This window comes from Parambassis ranga, chromosome 9 (assembly GCF_900634625.1).
Source record: "Parambassis ranga chromosome 9, fParRan2.1, whole genome shotgun sequence".
Lineage (NCBI taxonomy): Eukaryota > Metazoa > Chordata > Actinopteri > Ambassidae > Parambassis > Parambassis ranga.
Window position 1 is genome coordinate 16,913,482 of NC_041030.1, and position 22,187 is coordinate 16,935,668.

Below are 22,187 nucleotides of genomic sequence, written 5' to 3' on the forward strand. Positions count from 1 at the left end.
GAAGAAAGGAGGGAGAGAGGGTGGAAAGTAGAGAGAGGTAAAGGGATGGGGGAGTAGAAAGAGATTTAAGGCTGAGGCTCAGAGCAGATGTTAGTGTTGATGATGATGGATGTAGGTTGTTGAGATGCAGAGTTGTTATCATGAGAGGCACTCGCAGCCTCCTCACAGCACACTTTCCCCCCAGATGTCACTGTGTGTGTGTGTGTGTGTGTGTGAGAGAGAGAGAGAGATGCTGGAATGAGCCAGCCACATGCTCAGATTAGACTTCATCTACACCAGTCTTTATGAAATTGCAGTTTCAGTGCTCTTTAATGAGAGAAATTTCCTCCTCTGTCTTATCTTACATCATGACAATCAACAGAAGCAATAAGATACAACAAAAGGGAGTTTAGAGACTGATTGGCACAGATGAGACTAATGAACAAGTATCTTTTACGCTCTTAGGTGCAGACACGGTAAAAAGCAACTTCTTCTAAGGGTCTAAATTGGATTAATTTGAAGATTCTTCACCTTTAACTCCAATGGGAGAGGTGGTTACATTCTCCACTGTCACACCATGTGTCACTGGGCTACCACATATAGTCTAATCTCACCAAAAGCCACACACACACACAACCATACATACAGCAGCAGGTGGTCTCTGTATGTGTGTGAATGGGACATGCTGAGTGGTGGTAACCTGCTCTACACTCCAACTAACCAGATAAAAGGTGCAGGACAGAAACATGTCGGTAATTGATTGCTAATTAGTTCTTTTGTTGTCGTCCATTGTGCTCTGACAGAGCTTTGCCCCAGGCTGTCTGCTCACACACACACATGCAGGCTCTGTGGCCTCGCAGTGGGGAAATAAGCACAGTCAGTCCATAATGAGACAGACTGAAGAAGCTGCTTTGAAAACACTAGAGAGGCAGAAAACATTTATGTATCATTTTAAGGCCTGTCTGGACATTCGTCTTTACAGTGTGTTTGCAGCAGTCCATGCTGCCATTCTTACTAAGTTGCTATACTCACATCTCTCCCTCTCTCTCTCTCTCTCTCTCTCATCAGTGCATGAGAAATTACCTAATGAGGAATGGGTCGCACATTTCCACAAACTCATTAACCCGCGAGCGAGTGAGACTAATTGCAGCGTTTGGGTAATGTGATTTCACATCTGTTACTGCAGCCCAGGACACAGTAGTCAGCAGCACAGGGCCGGATATGCTGGGCTGAGCCACACACACACGCACACACAGGACTAGAGGTAACCAGAACAAAACACACACATGCACACACTCAGACCGCTGACACCACTGTAGCTGCATCCCTGGATGGGTGGAGAAGCAGTCAGATTGGCTGTGTGCTACAGTGTTTGATCAGCTGTCATGCAGCATCTTGTAATTGCATGCCTTTGCAGGGTGGGACAGGTAATGTAAAGGCAAATATGTAAGACAAATAAGCTCAGGTTAGAGCACGGTCAATAAATTAAAAGAAACTGTGGTATTAATCAGATTTCTAGAAGATAAGGGATGCTTAAATCTCCACAAATAAATGAGTGTAACAGGCACTGACATTTATGATATACACTGTTATATTCAGCGGGTCAGTCAGTGTACATAGTTGATGAAAACTTCTGCACAGTGAATGTGTCAAATGTATAGTTTCCTTGCTGGTGAATTATTGCTGCTTTCTTTTGGTACATGTGTGCAAACCTGCAGATATTCTCTCAATGTGATGCTGTGCGACATGGAAAATAAGGACTAAATATTCTTAACTGTGTGTGTGTGTGTGAAAATTCAGCCTTAATCCTAACTGCTCATAACAGACACATAGAACTGAACCACAAAGAGGAATAAATGATTTTTTTTCCAGGCTTGTCTTGGGTTGGTATTTTCAATAATTGAGTAAATTGCTGCAAAACAAATGTGTGTTAATAGAAAAGGTGGGAACCAACTGTTTAATATGGGGAAAGTAATATACTTTTGTTAATTATGATTAATCCTTTGTTTAACCTCCCAGCATTCTTACAGAAACTCCAATTATAAGTTTACAGGCAGTGGGCCTGCTTATGGTAATGCCATATCTCATCAATTACTATCCCGTGACCATAAATTGGCCTCAGCGCCGGCAACGAGATGAGGTTAACACGCTGATTAATTTGAGCTGCTGTGATTTCAGGCTCAAGTTGACACTTATACTCTTTGACACAGACAGTGAGGTCCGCTCACTTTCTTTCATAATGGAAAAATTGTATTTACTTCACTCGGGGCTGCTTCTGAGTCTGTAGGCATTAAACCTCAGATAATTTAAAAATGAAAGCAAACAAGGTGAGAGGTTCTCTTATTACAGAACTGATGAGGAGCTTTAAATACACCTGATCGAAAGGTGTAAAGGCTAAACTGTTTTAATACTGTTTACCTGCGGCTTGCTGTTGTTAGCAGGCAGTGTAGTAAACACTGTATAGGCCTAATGATGAATCAGAAATAATGAAAACATGCCAGTTTGGGATAATAATGAATTTAAAAACACATCATTGATATTCTAATATATTTAATGAGCTGCTTTAGTTACTGTTTGTCTGATAGATAAACACATGCAGGTAATTAAAGTCAATTGGAAAATATGGCTTCATGCATTTTTACACCTTTTTTCATGATAAGGTGTGTTTTTGTTTATTTAATCGATATTTCTAGTTGGTTATCAGATCATACCTTTATTGGCTTACTGATTGATCAGCATGTGACATTTCTCTCTATTAATAAACACCTTGGTTGTGCGTGAATGCACTGTGGCTGAAGGTCAACAGTCTGTGTTGCCATATTTTTAATGTATTTCAAAGAATACTCCTGGTCGTTCTAATAAAACTAAATCTAAATATGTTTGTGTATATATGGTAGTATAGTATAGTACAAACCAATCATTTCTTGAACTTAACTGCTGTGAAATGTATATCTACTACAGTTAAACACAATTAATTGAATTAAAGTGTATCTGTTGTATCTAAAGTTTTTGGCAACACATTTTGCACGACTGTTTGGCACAGCTCGTCCTGGTTCCTTATGCCTACATATCAGTCTAAATTTTGACCCAGATACAGGTGGACCGTATTGATTGAATAATGTGGGAGTCCACTTACAACACTACTGTGTTTTCATCTAACCTCATAATAAAAGGTGAAAGATGTGGAGTCTCCTTTTACGCACGACAGGATGATGGCAGCGAGGGTTCTGATGTATTCTACTGTTACAGTCCATCCTGTCAGCTCAGCGGGGTGACCGTCATGGTTAAAAGCGATGACCGTCACGTCACAGCAGCACTGACATCTTTACCGCTGCTGTCTGCCACCATGAGAGCAGTCACCCTTCATAAAGCCTTTAACCCTATCACCTCATAAACACTGCAAAAACAGCTCTGTAGGTCACTGAGCAATGACCACTAACAAGTCTGTGCAACAACAATCATATCTTTGACTACAGCGGGCAGCTCTAGCATAATAAATCCATCTAAATGCACATATTGACGCGCAAAACGAAGATTTACGCACCAACAAAATGCAAAAAATGAGGTGTTTGGATTCAATGGAGACATACATACTTGACGTTTGGTCATTCTTGAAAATTACTTTTATTCGTTTGTTCATTTTAAATTGGTACAAACCCTTTCAATGTGTGCATTTCGACGTAAGATCAAACATGTAAGAAATGTGTCAAGTAATAGCACATACAATAAGTTAAAACATGTCACAAAAAAGACCAGCGGATACATAGCAAGAATGTTTTATCTACACAAAACATCCTAAAACAGAGTAGGCCTACTGAAGGATCATTGTATTGTCTCCCTTGTTTTAGGTTTGTTCTCCCGTCTCATGCAGACGGGACTGCGGGTGCCCTGACAGAAGCACCGGTTCAATCTGAGTGGGCACAATTTCTCTCCTTTAATTATTGAATCCACATGCACAGTGCGCATTCCCAGAGACCCAGTTCAAAGGCTCGCCGTCTGTATGGTGCGTGTGCGGTAGGCTGTCACCAAAATGTTACTCAATCCTATAAATAACCGTTTGACATAACACAACGTCACCTGAACACAATAACGTGTGCGCAAAGACACACTCAATGAAAACGTAAATACGACGATTGTTTGGCTCTGTGTAATTAGGGCCTATCTAGAGATCATTACAATATTATTTATCGTCAATAGCTGATAAAATCCTTTTGGATTAACAAGATAAATAACCCCAAACCCAAGCTTTTTTTCTTCCATTTGTCCATAAGTGTTGTCCTTTTTTTTGTCATGATGAAGTCACATTCATCTCCATTTTCTCACATTTCGGGCCTGATTAACTCATTCGTTCTCTCGTTTTGATCTAAATATCAGGAATAAAAACTGAAAAAGAGCCACGGGTTGGGGCCGGTAGAGGGAGTTAGGAGGAGACGGGTGTGGTTGGGGTGAAAAGTCACTAAGTGAAACTCATGGACACTGTGTGCTCCAGAGCTTTGCGCCTCAGTGACGCGATGCTTGTCCCTCTCCACATGTCACTGTCCGGGGAGCTACACAGCTGAGGGGAGCCCGATACGTTCGTGGGGCCAGAGAGAGAGGCCGACATTCCGGGGAAAGGTGTCTGGTAGAGATGGGACTGCAGACCGGAGCCGTTGGAGGACAGGCCGTTGGAGAGACCCATGGAGTTAGGTGGTGGACCGGGGCCCAGGCTGCACTGTGACAGAGACTGTGCCATGCCCGGCTGGCGACCGAGGGCCGGCGGGAGCTGCAGCTGGGAGACACCCGGCATCCCCGTAGCCCAGCGAGAGTCGTTGGCGTGGAAGGAACACAGGCTGTTCTCCATGGCGGCCGCGGCAGAGAACTGAGGCAGGCCCGGCGTTGGGAGCAGCGTCCCCGGGGCGCGGAAAACGTTGGTGGTCTTCTTCCTCTTCTTCCACTTAGCGCGTCTGTTCTGGAACCAAACCTGAAAACAGAGAGGCAAGAAGACGCGCCGTCAGAGCTGCTGTGTTTGTTTACAACCATGTTTGCAGTCTGGAGTGTAGCCACGTCACATGAGACAAAAATAATGACCTCAACATAAGCGTTTATATGATATTATTAGAGGAAGAGTGTGTGTGTAATGAGGAGCACACACAGCAGCGGCCCTGGGTCAGTGGCAACCGGAAATAAACAGACTTTATGGCTAAGAGATGCCTTCACATGCACAGAAGCTTCCAGAGGTTCTGATCAGGTGATTCAAAATCTACAGCCTTTGTTAAAACCAGACTTCACATAATAAGCCTGGTGCTGTTTCTACAGCCAGATACATTCCCTGACTGTGTATGGATGCAGCTGAAACAGCTTCAGCGTCACTGTAAATAAAAACAATGCACACAAACAGCGCAGGCGTCAGAGTGGGTTTATTATTTGTGTTCCGCGGCAGTGGGTTGAACAATTAATCTTCCTAACATCTTATTTACAAGCAGATTAGGTGAAAATTGCCCTAAATATCGTGCAGGCTTAAATACAAATGGGCCACATCGCTGTACGTGAAAATAAAATACAGCACCCACTGGCCTGCAGGAGAGCCACACACACGCCACTTACACGGCTTTAAAAAAGAAAAGCGCGCAGAGCTTTATAAAGATTTCATCATCTGCGGCTGTGATTAATGCGAGCGCGGCGCCGTGAGTCGATGGCTCCGTATTAAAAGTGAAATCTCGCTCTCATTCCGCGCAGCCAGCCGTGAAACGTCGCCCAAACCCATTACACTGTGGGGGGAAAGAAAATGCAATTTCTCATTCCATTAAAAAAAAGTACAATATATTCTGGAGTCCTATTAAGACGTCGCTGATGGAGCATTTTTTTTTTGTTTTAAAAAAGAGAGAGGCACGCGCTCAGAGGCACGCGCATACCTGCACCTGTTTACCAGCAGCGCGCGGGAGCCTTCACCGAACGGCCGAATCCAGAAAGAATTGATTATTAAAGTGACTAATGATTATTCTGCTTTTATTGCTTTCAGAGGGATAATTTGCATGAATTTCACATCACTGGTTAATAATCCGTTCACCGTTATAAATAAGACTGAAATTGGTTGATAATGTGTTTGGTTTATTAGAGCCTATAAACAAAAATAAGCAATGTGTGTTTTTTTGTTATTGTTAAATCTAATATTCAGCAGGGTTTAGAAGGGGGTATAGATCCTAAATGTCCATTAATTATGAATTGTTTAATTGTAAAAAAAATTAGACACATTGTTTGCCTTACACATTTTAAAGTAAATTCAAATAGGGACCAGTGTGCAACTGTGAGGGTAATTTCAAAGCCTTAACAACAGCTGTGCAAATTTATGCACTTCGTACAAACCCAAAATTGATGAAGTTACAGAAAAAACTGTATTACGTTTTAAATGTAAAAACAGAGCTAAAACTTCTTTAATTTCAGTATTTCCGGTTGCTTGGCTTCTAAATGGATTATTTTAATTACTGGGATTGTTTCAGCACCTTGGACAGAGCTCCCTTTATATTAGAGGAGTGTTCACAGTCAGTAATGAAATATACAACTCAAATAAAATATGTTTGAGTCATTCCAGGATTGGAAAATGTCACTGTTAGAACACGACACGACAAATCCAGTACAACGACGGCTCTCACTGAAGGGACAATAAATAAACTGCTATAAGAGTATTCTTTTCAGTCAGACCAGTGTTTTTTGTGTTTTTTACCTTGACATGTTTCGACTGCTTCCTGCAGTCTTCCTCAGAAGTGGTCTGACTGAAAAGAATACTCTTATAATTGAAAAAGTGAAGACCAAATGAACCTTGTCGAAATAATAAATAAACTGCACTTTAAGTTTTGTTCTGGATGCATCATTGGCGTCAATCCACACGTCAGCTTTGGCATTCCAAATATTTGCAGTACCTTTTAACAAGCAACAACTTTAACAAGCCACTGAGCATTACACGAACTTAAAATCTATGATAATAAAAGTACAAATTATTAGAAGGACCAACATCTTATTTCAAACGCACAGAAGACACCAGCTCGTTTTCCCTCGTTGCCTACCGGGTGGATTTAACTGATAATCTGCAGTCAGGATCAAATCTGAACCCGTCAACCACACCCTGCCACATCAAGCCAGCGCCTGCTGCACAATCGTCCACATTGCACGAGTGTTTACCTGAACTCTGGACTCGGTGAGGCCGATCCTCAGCGCCAGTTCCTCCCTCATGAAGATATCAGGGTAGTGGGTTTTGGCGAAGCTACGCTCCAGCTCGTTGAGCTGCGCCGGTGTGAAGCGCGTCCTGTGCCGCTTCTGTTTCTGCTGGCCGCTGGACTGACCGGAGTTCTGCTGCGGCTGCTGCTGCTGCTTCTCCTGCTCCTTTCCGTTCACCGGCATGCTGGCAGAGTTGGATCCCACAGTGGTGATGTCTTCTCCGGGCAGGAGAGTGGTTCCCTCTACAGAGTCCGAACCAGGGGCCATGTCTCCCGGATGCCCCTGGTCAGGCACTCCACCTCCCAGCCGGCACTTGAGAGCCTCTCGGTGTCCGAGTAACTCTGCAGCATCCTTCATCCCTGAGAGGGTGAGGAGCATTTCAGTAAACACACGACACATCTTACAGCACAGCATCTTAAACTGAAGAAGGTTACATGGCATAACTTCACATCCTAGTAACAGAACAGATGGGTTAATTCATAAAACAATAAAATTACACATTTTACTATCCTGATAAATTACTGTAAAGAATCGTTTTAGCAAACAACCACTTAGCTGTTAACACAATTAACTACACAGTCTATGCATCACATCACAAGGTTAAACAAGAAGTTGGAATCTTACACTGGAGTTTAGGGCCGGAGTTTTGTGATGATAACTCACCGAGCCGAGCATCCAGGAGGTCGGCGTGAGAGAGCATCGCGTACCGCTCCAGGGCGAAAAGCGCTCCAAAAAAACCCTACAACTTTGGGGCAATTTAAAAAGTATATATCGTCTAAATGAACGAAAATTCGGTTTGTGGTTAAAAAAGGAGGTCCCTTGCATTATAATGTCCTTTAGAGCGACGGGGAGGCGCTTATTAGTTGAAAGAACCCTGAGCTTCCTCAAATAAGAGCCAATCAGAGAGGGAGCTGGGAAATGTCAGCGACGTGACTCCCCCCCCTCCTCCCCTCTCTTTTTTTCCTCCTTCCCCCTTTTTCTACGCGCATGCGCACACGCAAGCTGGCGCGCACACAGACCCAAACACGCACGGAAACACTACAATTCAATCCTCTGCCATTCCGTCCTCTGATTTATTAGCTTTTCATGCTCAAATTATTCCACGTTAAACATCTTAATGTGTTTGTTTAATCTCATATAGCCTGTGCCATGACAGGACTGCTGTTTGGAGATGGATATACGTGTAAAATACTGAAGGTGAACGCATGCAGAGGCTCGTATTACTATTACTTTTTTTTTTTGCTCAGGGAGACAGGAGATTGAACCAGAAAATGTACCGCCATTAAATAATTAGCCACATCAAACTCCCAATTTTAAAATCACTGGGCTATGTCATTTAGATACACAGGCAGTTAAAGGAGGATCCATTTCTACAAATTAACAGAAAAATCTATAAATGAAAACAAATTTCAAGATGATTAGTTGCTGTTTATTTGCAGGAATATTCTTTATAGCAGACTGAGTCTCTTCGGTGTGGTCATAAAAGCAAAGGTGTATTGGCCTGATGACCAGGAGAGGCTTTTTACCTCCTATCAGCCCCACATCCCTCCCGTCCTTGGATCACAAACAAAACGAATATAGCTCCCATTCCCCCATGGCAGGTGATTTGTGGAGACAAATCGAGGAAATAAATAAATAAACGAGTACAGATGGATTTAAACTCTGTTAGTGATCGGGCCGCTTTAACTCCCATCGACTTTTCATCAGCGCAGGTGCAATTAAAGGTATTTAGGCCTGTTTGGTTCAAACAAAATCAGACGTGGTGGACCCTAAACGATTGTGCCCCTTTAGCAGTGGTCCATAAGTAGGTCTATTATACAATTAACAGGACAGCCATTGATCTGCGCTCCACTCTCACTGCTCCAGACAGTGCTGGTTTAGAGAGCGCTTTTGGCAGATGTCAGGGTGAGCCTGCTGAATAGGCCACCGCCTGGGAATAAATAGGTTTCTTTGCAGCCGCACAAAGGAAGCGTCCGAGCGAGGACTCCTCTCTGTCTCCCTCTCCCCTCCTGCACCACATGGAGGCAGCTCATCTTTTATGCTCCTCAACAGCAATCTGCCGGGACGCAGGGAAGTAGCCTATATGTGGCACAGCGTGAAAACTTAAGGAAATGGACTGGTGCATGGTCCACTGAGATGAGGAAAAGCTGTGACCAGCTCCCGGAGGTTCAGGAGACGCAATCAGCGGCAGCAGAGGCTCGATTCGTGTGATTCTGACACGTAGACCAGCAGAGAAGAGGGACTGTGTGTATGTGTGTTGGCAGTATAGTAAGGCCTGGACCAGGAGACATGGTCTGTATGATTTAGAAGATGTTTGATTTACAGTAAGGGTAAACTGAAGACAACTGATGATACAAAAAATATGAAAAAATAACTAATATATGACATAAACAGAACAGATTTTATACTAAAAAAGACTCACTGTTTACAAGGTTCATATGTGAATTGTGAAAAATGTTAATTTATTTTATTGCAATTCCAAGTTAGGTTATAGCATTTACTATCCATTTTTTATGCCATCTATGTGTTTTCTTGATTAGAAAATAAATATGTATCTCGGAACAATTATTATTATTATTATTATTATTATTATTATTAATAATAATAATAATAATAATAATAATAATAATAATAATAATTGTTCCGAGATACATATTTATAATAATTAATAATAATAATAATAATAATAATAATAATAATAATAATAATAATAATAATAATAATCCTGGTAGCTAAAATATTTATTCTACAATTAACATAATTTAAAACAAAATACTTCCTTTAATTACTACCTGCTATTCTAATAATAACAATAAAAAAATAATAATAATCTGAACATTGGACCCATTTTATTTTTGGGCATCGTCATGTGAGGAGCTTCATGATAAATATGAATATTTATCATGAATTGTGGCTTGTTGTTGTGAGGACACTCGGATGGCTGATATCCCCACAGCTGTCCGATCCTCAGCCTGTAACGTATTGCTGTAATAAGAGGAACCCACTTGAAATGGGTCTATGTCTCACTCAGCCTCCCTAACTGGACCACATCAATCTTCCCCCCCAGTAAAAACACACTCACATACAATCCTCCCGGGTTAATGCGGCGCATCTGAGTGCGGAACGGCTGTTTACACGCGAGGAGACACTTTTAATGGAAGCGCACCAAAAACAAATGCAATTTTGTAGAGCAATTTCAAAGATCAAGAATTCCGTGTCCACCCTCTCCGCGGTTTTTAGCAATCAAACTGCGTTAAATCCATTGCTCATACGGGCCTCTGCAGAACAGGTTAGTACAATATAAGCAACAAAAGGCAGATGCTGGAATAAGAGCCTTAAACCACAACCAAACAGCAGCATGGCCCAGTAGCTGGTTGTTTCTCATGTTCAGGCCTATTGCATCGCCTCGCAGGCATCTGCATTCACTCAGTTATAGAAATCTGAAAAGGGAAAATCGATTTTCCATCTGCAGAAACGGTTCTGCAGCAGATCACACTGCAGTTGTGTGCAGGTGATTTGACAGTCAGAGGAATAAGAGGCAGACCAATATGCGAGTTTACATCCGAGCTCGAGAGAAAGGCGAGAGCGGAGAGCCACGGACAGGCAAAGCCATTAGAGGCTTTCCTCTTCGGCCACCCAGCATGGCTGCACCACCCCGTGCATCTTATGCCCCAATTAGGCCCGCTGCCCTCCGCCTGGTGTCCGTTACTGCTTGATGTGGTGCACAGAGTGGTAATCACGGCATCAAATAAAATAATCAGCGAAGAAGAGCGATTTCCTTAATGAGGAAGAAGAGGCGTGCGTCACGGAGAAGGTGGCGTGCTGGTGCCATTAATGTGTGTGTGTGTGTGTGTGTGTGTGTGGAAGTTATTAAAATAGCAATGAAAGTCACAAAGGGTGTCATTAACATATTGGTGTTTTTAGCCTCAGCAGCGTTAAAAATGTCTCATTATTCCTGGTGTTAAATATTCTGACCCGGTGCTGCTCAGGTGTGTTCAGGACGCTCACATCATTTAACACACTCAGGGTGAAGCTAAAGGTGCATGACAGCCAAAAATAAACACAAAGATAGAATGTTTCAACATAAGGAAAGTCACTATGGAATTTACCTATAGAACTATCTGTTTACTGTCACAACACGTAATTAAGCTAAGGCATTCACACTATCCACGTCACACTAAACTAACCATAATAAATAACTTGTAAATAACTTCATGCCCAGTGTCCCCTATTCCAATTGTTTTTGCCTTCACACACTTAAGAATGACAGCTCATCATATTTGTGATAATTCAATGACAAATAATCGTTTGTTCTCCACATAAGAGCCCTACATATTGAGAAAATAAATACAAATAAATAAAAAATCTCAAAATGATTCCCCACCATACCCACTACAGTCACTGAAAGTCACAGCAACCAAAGTGGGTCGGCTTATGTTGGTGGCTGGAAACACAACATGCACATCAGGTTACATACACCAAAGTTAAGCCAATGCTAAAAAAAACATTTTTTTTTGTTTTGTTTTTTTGCCAATTCCTCAGTTACAGTTAAAATACTAGAGGATGTCTGGTGTAATGTTTCTCGTTTTTAAATGGTACTATATAAATAAAGTTATTATTTCTGTAATTTCTATTTTTTTTCTAAGTGAAGGAATCTTGAGCTGAATTGTGATAAATTTGAAATCAAAGGCATTTTCCTCCTTTTGTGAGCAGTGGACATTCTGAGCAGAACTCAGGGGTTTAAGGCCAACAGCAAAACAAATCTTTTCTGAAACCTGTGTTGACAGCTCATTGGCTGAGAGAATATCTACTGAGGTTTGCAGTTATAGTGCTGATACAAAAAAAACTTGATTCCACTTTATCATGAGTTCAGTGTGCTTCTTCTGCCACTGTTAATTCAATTTCTGTACACATGTATAAATTATTCAATTAATCCTCTTCTTAAAGAGAAGCTAAAATATTGAACTAACAAAATTAGGGCTATTTAAGCACAGCCTGTGAGCCCCCACAGACTGACCTCAGTCATTTAGACTCCTCCAGCTGTCCACAATCCCTTCTCCACACTGACACCTTGACTTTCCCCTGCAGTTCTGCTCCAGCTATTAGAATATGTTCTTTCTTAAGTCCGGTCATTAGTTAGGTCTATTACTGTGGCTCCATCATTAGGGAAGCCGTAATGCATCATTGAAGGTAATGAGTGCCTTACATTACAGGTGCCAGCGAGCCTTAGACACATCGAAGCAGGCTCCTTTTTCTACAAAGCAGCCTGGAAGCAACCAGGATTTTACTAAATGTGTTGAGATTATCTGTTAGATTATTTAAATAAAACATCAGTGAAACAGTTATAAATGGTCAATTATTCTTAAAGCAGACATCATACATGTCCACACACACACAGGTGCTCCTAAAATACCAGATAAAGGGGAGGACTTGGGTCAGTAGTGTCTCTGAGTAGCTTGAAATTAGAAACATGTGCTGGTAATTATGAAACTGCAGCAAAGCCACATCGTGCAATTTAATGCCTCAGCAAATTAAAGAATAAATGGGATCAGTCTCTTTGACCTTGCTCAGTCTGACTTGCCGAACTTGATCTACCTGATATACTTCAAGTGTGTTACTTAAACTGACACACAGACACACACACACACACAGGACGTGAGCAGTAGGTGTGGACATAACACGGATCCAAAAGCAGTACAGTAAAATCTATAAAACACACACATACACACACACAGTTGTATTTCTCTTGTCTTGTCTCGCAGCTTCCTTCGTTTCCATCGCGTTATACTCACCCAGCCAGTTCAGCTCACAGATCCCACACTTTCCCATCCATCCATTCTCTTTATCCTCCCTCTCCTCTCTCCCCCTCTCTCTCCTCTCCTCTCCTCCCTCTCTCCTCCATCCACCACGCGCACATTTCTGCTGCTTCTCTACTAAACACGGCGCACTACCCCTCCCAAGATTAATTGATCATCAATTTAGCTCTAATTTGGACCAAGTCAGCTGGTAAATGGGGCAGTTTTCCCTGATTGTTAGTGAAATGTGTGCAAGTACATTGATAAATTTTGATTATTTATCAATTACAACCAAATGAACTAAATCTATTGAATAAATTCCAGCCTGATTGCCATAATAGAGTTTGAAAATATGGCTATTGATAATGATTCCGGCTAATAGTCTTTTCCGGCCGTGCTTGCCGGCTTGTCGGAATGACAACACAAAACTCATTTTTCACAGAATCAGCTGAGTGAGTGCGAGGCCGATCTTTCATTAATCAGTCACATTACGGAGCTGATACGCCGTAATACGCGACGCTTTCCTCACAAAGACTCAAACACTTTGTCATATTTTATGTCAATTACCAGTCATTTCGTTGTGTTCCATCAAGACATCTTGTAATAGTTAACATATGCTAAGGTAAAGCTCCCCCGTCCCGCCCTCCGGGAGCTCCGCTGGAGGATGCCGTCTCTGTGTTTGGGCCAGACAGCGGCTGATGATGAAATGGGCCCCGCTCTTAATTTCTTATTTTCCGGAGCTGAGGCGCTTATGGGAAGGGTGGGGCACGGGCTTTTTTTTAAATGGACCTGCCACCGTGTTTTCCCAAAGTTAATGGAAAAGCAGCTTGCTGGAAAATAGGAGAGGGAAAAATGGAATTAGGTTCAGAGGCTTTCACACACAATAACAAGGGATAACTATGAGCTACGGGCCTATTTCCACACAGACATACAAATTAGTGTTGTCATCTCCTCACAGCCTGACGCTATTAACTAAAAACGCTATTTTAGTTTTATATTTATAAATGTATCCTAAAAAGGTGACTGACACGATTGCATGGTTTGGAATCGTATTAAAAAATAAACTAAAATGGCAAAATTCCATTAAATAGGTGGTAGCATGAAATGCTGCTGCGCACTGCTCAGTGAACAGAACTGATTTGATCTTAAATGTGTCTTACATTTGCCCTCTCCTGCCTGACCGCTGGGAGAGAGAGGAAGGAGCTGAAATAACTGCGATATCAGCCTTCCTTTTTAATCAATGATATGAGCCCCTCTGCACCAATCATGGCTGCTGGAAGCAACTTAATGATCAGCATTTAGACTGGGCAGGTAAACCGCCGCGTTATGGAGCCAACACAGGGGCCAACTGCAGGTGAATTAACCCAGTCCAGATCTAATATGCTGGTGTCAGCTCTGGTTAGTGCATGGCTAACTGTAGCCTGTATTGGCAGTGGCATAGCATCCAGCATTGTCTCCCTCATATGCCAGCAGGTAGCTATCTATAATCGATGGCCACTTTTAATTGGACAGGCTGTCTGTTAGTGGACGCTGTCACCTTTGCAGAGAGAGAGAGCAAGGCTGTATTTACCACATGCTTATAGGTTAGGTGCATCAAAATCACGTTTTTGTTTTAAGCAGTCCAGCAATACAAGTAATATTTATCCAGTGACACTATTTAAACACTGAACAATACAACAGCTTCATCCTGCAGTGCTGCAAAAACAAGGAAACGACCATTATGCAAATCTCATTCAGGCCTTAATTGAGCTGAGTGGGCCTCCTCCATCCAAACATTTCACCCCTCTAAAAACACAGGCTAGGTGGATTAAAATGATATTAGACAGAAATATCTTCACTAATGCAGTCAATAAAGGAAACCGGCGACTATTAGCCTCGTTTCTACCGAAGCAATGAGGTCAGAGAGGAGAATAAATGTGCATTAATTCTCTGTAAGCCGGAACGACCTGACGCGGGGCTGAAAGGCTTTTCGTCCTGTATGCACGTTATTTCCATGATGAAGTAAGCAGAAGCGGGTTGCACTGCTCCGACTAATAGCTCTAAGTGCCCCCCCTCCTCCTCCTTTTTGCCTCTTGATTTGAAGACTAAAAAAAAATGTCGTCCAGATGTGTGGCTTTAAATTTGGCCCTCATCACTTGCAGGCAGGCGCCATCAGATGACTATTGCCTGAACTGTCCTTTCTCATTTCTCCCTCACAGCTGACTTCAATCCCACACCTCCACTCTGCTCTGCTTTCTTTTCTTTCCTTTTTATTAAGGTTACTATTTTTTAAAAGCAGCAGCGGATTGCCAGCGCTGCAGGAGGCTGGAAGCGTGGAGACGGAGGGCCACTGGTGGACATGCTGCTTTTGGCGCAGCCTCTAATTGATATTGAGCGAGCTGCTGGTGAGGAGTGCGCAGGGCCACTGCTGGCTAATCTATGCTTTAATCAGCGTGTGTAATGAGAGTGGCGGCACGCTCGGAGAGAAAAAGAGACTTACAAGCGACGTCTGTCAGGGTCCGAGAGAAAATATGGGGTCTAATTGTCATGATTAAAGAAAACTAGAAGAGTTTTTGAGGCAGAGGAGGAGAAGGAGAAGAAGAGGGCTTTCCTGCTCGACCTCTGCCGGACAGGCGCTGTCTACGGTGCTGAAGTTGCACCTGCGAGCTACTAATGTCCATTTTTGTTACTCTTTCAAATCTTTAACCCTGCAATGTGTGATCACGAGAATTTTTTTGGTGAGATAAACTCATTAATGAACAGAACAATCTGTACCGGTGAGACAGAAAGCGAGGAGGAAGAGGAGGAGGAGGAGGAGGAGAGGAAGGAGAAAGGCAGGCCGCAGACTGAATAGCAAGCGGAACATTAGTAGAGGTGTGTGTAGGAACACTGTCAGGCAATTAACAGGGCATTATGAGGCACACGCATGCACCCACTCACCAATCCATTCACACATCTAACCGGGCCTGCCTTACCCGGAACTGGGTGCCCAGAAAAAAATAGAAACAGGTGTACAATGAAGCGCAGTTCAAAGCGGATGTGTCAGAAATGTGCGTCAAAATGACAATAACTGCACATTTTTAAATCTTCATTGGAAGGCTGCTTGGTTTTATACCGTGCAAGTGTTTCTATTATTCTGGGCACTGAATGGCTGACAGAGGTAAAGACAGTACAAGAACAAACAGCCTGAAGGCTGTTCCATACTCCACGAGAACAGGCAGCCGTGCGACATTTTCCACCCAGAGCCTCAGCAAAACTGGCTGACAGTCAGCCTGCAGCTGAGATTAGCCTAATCTATCCGGTGTCAGTGACGGTCGTGTCCAGAAAATCCCAGCATAAACGGGTCTGACTGAGGTGTGTGTGTGTGTGTGTGTGTGTGAAAGAGAGAGAGAAAGAGAGAGAGAAAGAGAGAGGGAGAGATAGAGAGTGGGAGAGGTCAACTGATTACTAATACAAACAGACTGAAATAGACTGCGGTGCTGTGGGAATGTGCGGGGAGGGGGTGCATTGGGTTTCCATGTGACAGAAACACCTCACACCTCACCTCAGTCCTCTTCACTTCCTGTCCCTGATGCTAACACCGAGTCCTTTCATCAATCACACCTGCACGGATTTATACAGCCTACAGTATATATGTAACAGTGACCAGTGGACAGTTCTTGTTTTTGTCTAAATAACGCAGCTAATGTGTGAGCTCCACTTCAAAAGATGGTAGAGAGTGTGTGTGTGTTTTTACTATCAGATAACCGAGGAGGGATTTCCTCCCAGCAGAATGAGATATCCACCAGTCCACAAAAGTGACAAGTTCTCTAACAAAATGATGGATGACAGAAAGTGGAGAGAAATCATGGCACTTTTTAAAGGTTAGGAGGCACCTGGATTCATTGGCTGACAAAATGATTACACTTACACAGAGTGGCTCCTGTAAATCTGAGAGATATGACGGATGAAGCTTGCTATTGTTATAAATGATACTGTTTTTCAGTAGACCATTTAACCGTAAAATGAAGTGACTAGTACGCTACATACTGTACATGTAATCTGATACGTTTTATTCATAATGATATCAAATTAGTTTTTTTTAAAATATCAAAGATTTTCTACATATCCATAAAAACAGGTTATAAATTGACTATAATTATAAATGAATTGTGTTCAGATTTATTTAGCTTTACTTTAAAGTTGAACTTTTTGTTATTTTTGAAATAAACTAAAACTCAAGCGTTGGCTTCTGTGTCTTCTACTCATTTATAACACGTCCGGCGAGATGGAGAATGGAGATATCAGGAGGGATCGTATTTATGAGGCTTTCTGACAAATAGGCGCAGTTACGCTCCGCCGGTGCACTGCCTGTTTACATAGACCAGCACCATTTCAGCTCCTATAGGCGTTTATGGAGCGTGTACGTGCGTGTGTATCGACGTGCATGATGTGTGTGTGTGTGTGTGTGTGTGTGTGTGTTGGCCTGTGACCTTGCAGGGGTCACCTGTGAGGAGGTGATACATCCCGGAGAGACAGAAGATCAACCAGAGCTCCATAGACACCAAAGCTACAGTAAACCTTCACACCTGTGCTGCTGAAGTTTTGAAGGTGACTGCGTGACACCCCCCCCTCCCTCTCACGCATCTGGAAACGCAAACGTCCTGTATGCACTCTGCCTCTGCGAGACTCCCCCTGCGCTCTAACTGCCTATTACGGCTCATACTGGAACGACCCGGAGTTATTTCCTACACAAATAAAGTGCCTTTGAAAGAGATTAGAGAAATATGTATGAATTTAAGTTTAATTTATTTGATCATTCCACATTACAAAGCCGCGTAGTGCTCAAATGTGATAACAAGTTTTCAGTTCCTTTCATTATGTAAGAGAAATTAGACCTCAATAGGATTTCACTGGGGCGCGGTGTTTCCTCGGATGAAATGTAATTTGTGGGGAGAATTTGTTGTATCTGTCACAAATATTCCCAATTAGCTACGTAATTATTTGAGGGTTTCTGCAATTACGGCTTAAACCGGTAAATTTGAAGCTGTGGCTGTCCCTAATTGGGCTAGATTTGATATTTTGCATATTTGCATAATGAGGAAATTGGGAGGAAATTGTGTTCATCCATTTGTGAAAAATTCTATGAATTTTATGAATCTGAAAGCCATCCCCTTGCGGTCGGTGACTTTGCCTCAGCTCCCAGAGGAAGCAGCGCGGGGTAGGGGGTGCGCGCAGGGCACGGTCACGTCTCCATGTGCGCTCCCAGACGCACTCGGGGGTAAAAGGCAGGCAGGCAGGAGCTTTACAAGCTCTGTGTGTGTGTGTGCAGGAAATGTTGCAGCAATCCATGCATTGTAAATAAAACAGTAGAAAAATATTTATTCTGATTGATATTCAGTCAAAGCCATAAAAAGCACAATATTACATGTGAGCACATACATTTGTAATGTAATGGAATGTGCTCAGTGATTTATGAAGCATTAGCAGGAGGGCTGCGGTTATCTTTTTCACTTTCCATCAGTTAACAAACAATATGGCTGTATGCCTTTTATTAAGAAGCCTTTGATTTTGTCATTAGGTTTATATTAGATAATTCATCCAGATTGGTCTGTGAGACTTAATTATGCATTATCACAGTGTGCTGATTGATATTGAGAAAGCTAAGTGTTCTATGTAATTGGTAATAAAGAAGGTAATTTTAGAAATTTGTCCAATCAGTAATGATTATGAGGCTATGAGCAGGTAATGATGTTAACCCTAGTTGCCTCTTACACAGTCCACCTCTAGCATATCAAATATTAAATATAACAAGTGCTACAAAAGGAGGAAATACCCTTCTCACACTTATTAACATTAGTTTCCTAAGTTAAAATATTTCTGTTAAAGAGGCCAACCTGAGAGTTGGTCAGACACTTCACCTCTGCGGTGAGTCCTATTACATGAAGGATCCACCTGGCTGTTAATGGTGCTGTGTCCTCCTCATGTGAGGGCTTTAGCCCACTGAGAGCCGTATATCAGAAAGCAGTAAAGAGGGATGCTAAGAGCACTGATGAATGTCTGAGATAGATGTGTTAAGTGACCTTGGTACATTACACTCTCCCCCTTTGGAGCTGCAGCAAAGAAGACAGTGTCTCCTCCTATGTCTCTGTGTGTGAGTGTATAAGCTGTATATCTGTAGGTTTGACCACCTAAAAAAGGGCCAGATATTTGTTAATACAACATTTAAATGTGAAAATTTCTCACATTTGTATGCCTCTTTTTTTGATTTCTGATGATTTCTCTTTAAAATGTGAAACAGAAAAAAGGGATATTATCACCTTTCCTCAAAACACAGTGTTTAAAATATTCAACTGTTTTGTATGGTTTAATGATGAGATGTTACAATATTAAAATGTCACCACATGAATATTGTGTCATGAAGAATTCTTGATGACAATATTGTCCAAATATCTATAGAAGTTAATGAATAAAAATACTGTAAATTCACAGTAAATAGTCTGTAGCCATACAAACAATAACACATAATGGATTCAATTTACAGCAGGCGGTAACCAGTATTAGAGTGCATCATTGCCTTCCGCTAAAGATTTACAATATCATCTTACGTGTATTTTTTAAAACAATGTCTGTAACAGATCCTTTATATAGCATGATAATCAATCAGTGATATCAACCAAACAGGAGCAGAGGCACTGGGAAATGTTGTGTATTCTTGCATCATAACAGTACCCTGGTTGTGTTCTGTGCATTTTTTGGGAATGCAACCTGCAGTATAACTCTAATAGAAACCAGGACCCTGCTGGATGTAAATGCCAGATCTCTGCTCAATATGAACAATCATGTTTCAAGTGTCCTGAATAAACAGAACAGGATAACACACCAAACTGGGAAGACACTGGATGATGCACATGTGAACACAGCAGAAACACAACATCATGAATATCACACCTGATAAATTCCTGCCGAAATCCCTATTAAAGATTATAAACACATTTGTTTTTCCCTTTTATCATGGGATAATCAGGAAAATTCTGTTTTTGTTTCCCCTAAAAATCAGCATATTGCAGTTGTTAGCAGTTGATTCCAATAGGAGATAAAATTGTTGATTGACCCTGTCAGCACAGCATCTGAATTACTGCAACTGCTGTTTTATTAAGAGGGAAGAAAGCAAGCCAAAACAAACAAACACAATCACCATGATTTATGGGAGGGACATCTCACAAAATATCCTTCTTTAATATTCACAGACAGCTCATAAAATCAGCTGCATAATAATTTCACCATTTCATGGGATATTAGACCATAATGACCACAGTCCACCCCTCTACACCCTGCAGCCCTACAGGCTATACACACATACAGATATACACCTCAACCCCTGGGCAGACCAGTGTCGGGGCTAATTTATAGGTGAAAATGAAAGGCAAGCTTAATGTAATGGCTTCTTAGAGCCATGATATTATTCGCCCCATCACTCCGTGGGCTCAGGAAGAGGAATACTGTGAACCAGGAAAGAATGTGGGTTAAAGGAGAGAGATGGTCAGGAGAGAGAAAGAGAGAGGGAGATAGAGACTAAACACATCAACTCGGGGATTGGAGGGCTCACCGCACACATTCTGTTTTTTTTTTCCCAGGGAAAAAACAACAGCAGCCATGAATGTGTTCCCAATGAATCTACAACTACAAGCCTGAACAAATAGAATCACACACACACACACAAACACAGAGGCAACAACAGCAGCAGCAGCTGAAACTGGCGTATTCTACTCTTTGAGTTAATGGGAATAAAATACCTCAGTGGATGAGTGCAGATGTGTTTGATACAAATAGTCATTTTCCTATTTGCTGCCTCATTGGGCATGATGAATGATGGAAGTCAGGGAGGCGGTGTGATAAATGGCAGCACCTTGGCTCTACTGCATGGCCTATTGATTCTCCTTCTTTATTACCCCTCCAACCCAGCTGGCTGCTCTGCCCCATACACGCACACACACGCACGTCACATATAGGCGCACACACACGCACACACATTTTTCTACCAGAGAAACAAACAAACAACAAACACATGCATGCTCAGAGACTACACACACACAGCATCACATGCACATTTGGAGCTACACACAGCAAAGGAAGGTGATGAGAAGGCAGCAAGAGAAAGAGGTGAGGGGGAAGTAATCAGAGTTTGGAGGAAGCATGAAGAGTGTTTTCATATTTATGAAGCCATGAGATGTTTAGATGTTTTTAACATTCTCATAAAAAAACTAAGAAACTCAAAACATACAGATGACTCAATTAAAGAGCTTTGTGAAGGTGATTCAATCTGAAAAATGTTTGCTTCATTTATAAATCTCAAGCTGTCAAAGACTGAACACTTTGATGAGGGATTGGCCTGTTTGTGCAACACCATCCGTCACAGACAAAGCGGGCAGGATAAATCAGTGATATGACCATCTACTGAGCTCTTCATCATGAGGTAATGAGGGCGATATCCTCCTCTGCACAATAACATCCAAGCAGATTACAAACAATCACACAAGACCAGGCTAGTGCTTACTGAAAGAATGCAGCAGGAGGATTCTGTGTGACAACTCGGAGGTGAGAGGATGACTTCCTGTTGGACAGCATGGAAAGGACATGAGGGTCAGAGGGAACGAGGTGAGAAACAGGGACAGAGAAGAAGAATCAAGGAAATGTCTCTATAAGCAATGACATAAAAAAAAAAAAATGGAGCGAGTATGAAGGAACAGAGAGATCAAACCCCGCTGACCCCTCCGACTTCAATTTACCTGCTGCATCTCCTTGACCTTGAAGCACAAAGATAATAACTCAGGGTCTCGGGCAGGTGATGGATGGTTTGTGTGCATGTGTGTGTCTGTGTGTGTGTGTAACTGCACTTATATGCACAATAGAAAATCAGTGACTTAAACAAACAGTGTTAAAGCAGGCATTAACATTAAATCCACTCCTACTACTGGTGATACCACAAATAAATAAATAAATAAATAACAGAAAGCACCCGCAGACAACATGCTTAATGTTTTGTTGCTTTTAATTTGATGGTGTTTGGGCACTCTTTAGAAATATTATTTACTGGTCTAATAATAATAATAGTAATAAATTAATCTTATTAATTCATAGAGCAGTCAAAGGTCATTGATAGAAGCTGAGTTTGTGCTGCTAGATTTAGAAATAAATTCTTTACATTAGAAGTTTGTTTAATGTTTATCATTTTGTATCCTGCTTGTAGATTAATATAATGTA

The 22,187-nt window shown here is 41.9% G+C and overlaps 1 protein-coding gene across 3 annotated transcripts in view; it reads right to left on the bottom strand.

Annotated features, from left to right (window-relative positions):
- Nucleotides 1–3,739: 3,739 nt before the first annotated feature.
- Nucleotides 3,740–22,187, bottom strand: part of otpb (orthopedia homeobox b) — a 49,281-nt gene continuing 30,833 nt past the window's right edge. The window contains exons 1-3 of one of the 3 annotated variants that reach the window (XM_028413712.1): nt 7,795–8,071; nt 7,135–7,529; nt 3,740–4,939 (exon numbers count right to left, since the gene is read on the bottom strand). In XM_028413712.1, the coding sequence (XP_028269513.1) occupies nt 4,436–4,939; nt 7,135–7,529; nt 7,795–7,870 (975 nt within the window). In that variant the 5' untranslated portion in view covers nt 7,871–8,071 and the 3' untranslated portion in view covers nt 3,740–4,435. Of the gene's footprint in view, nt 4,940–7,134; nt 7,615–7,794; nt 8,072–22,187 lie in introns of those variants that run through there. The other 2 variants (XM_028413711.1, XM_028413710.1) reach the window with 2 other exon arrangements.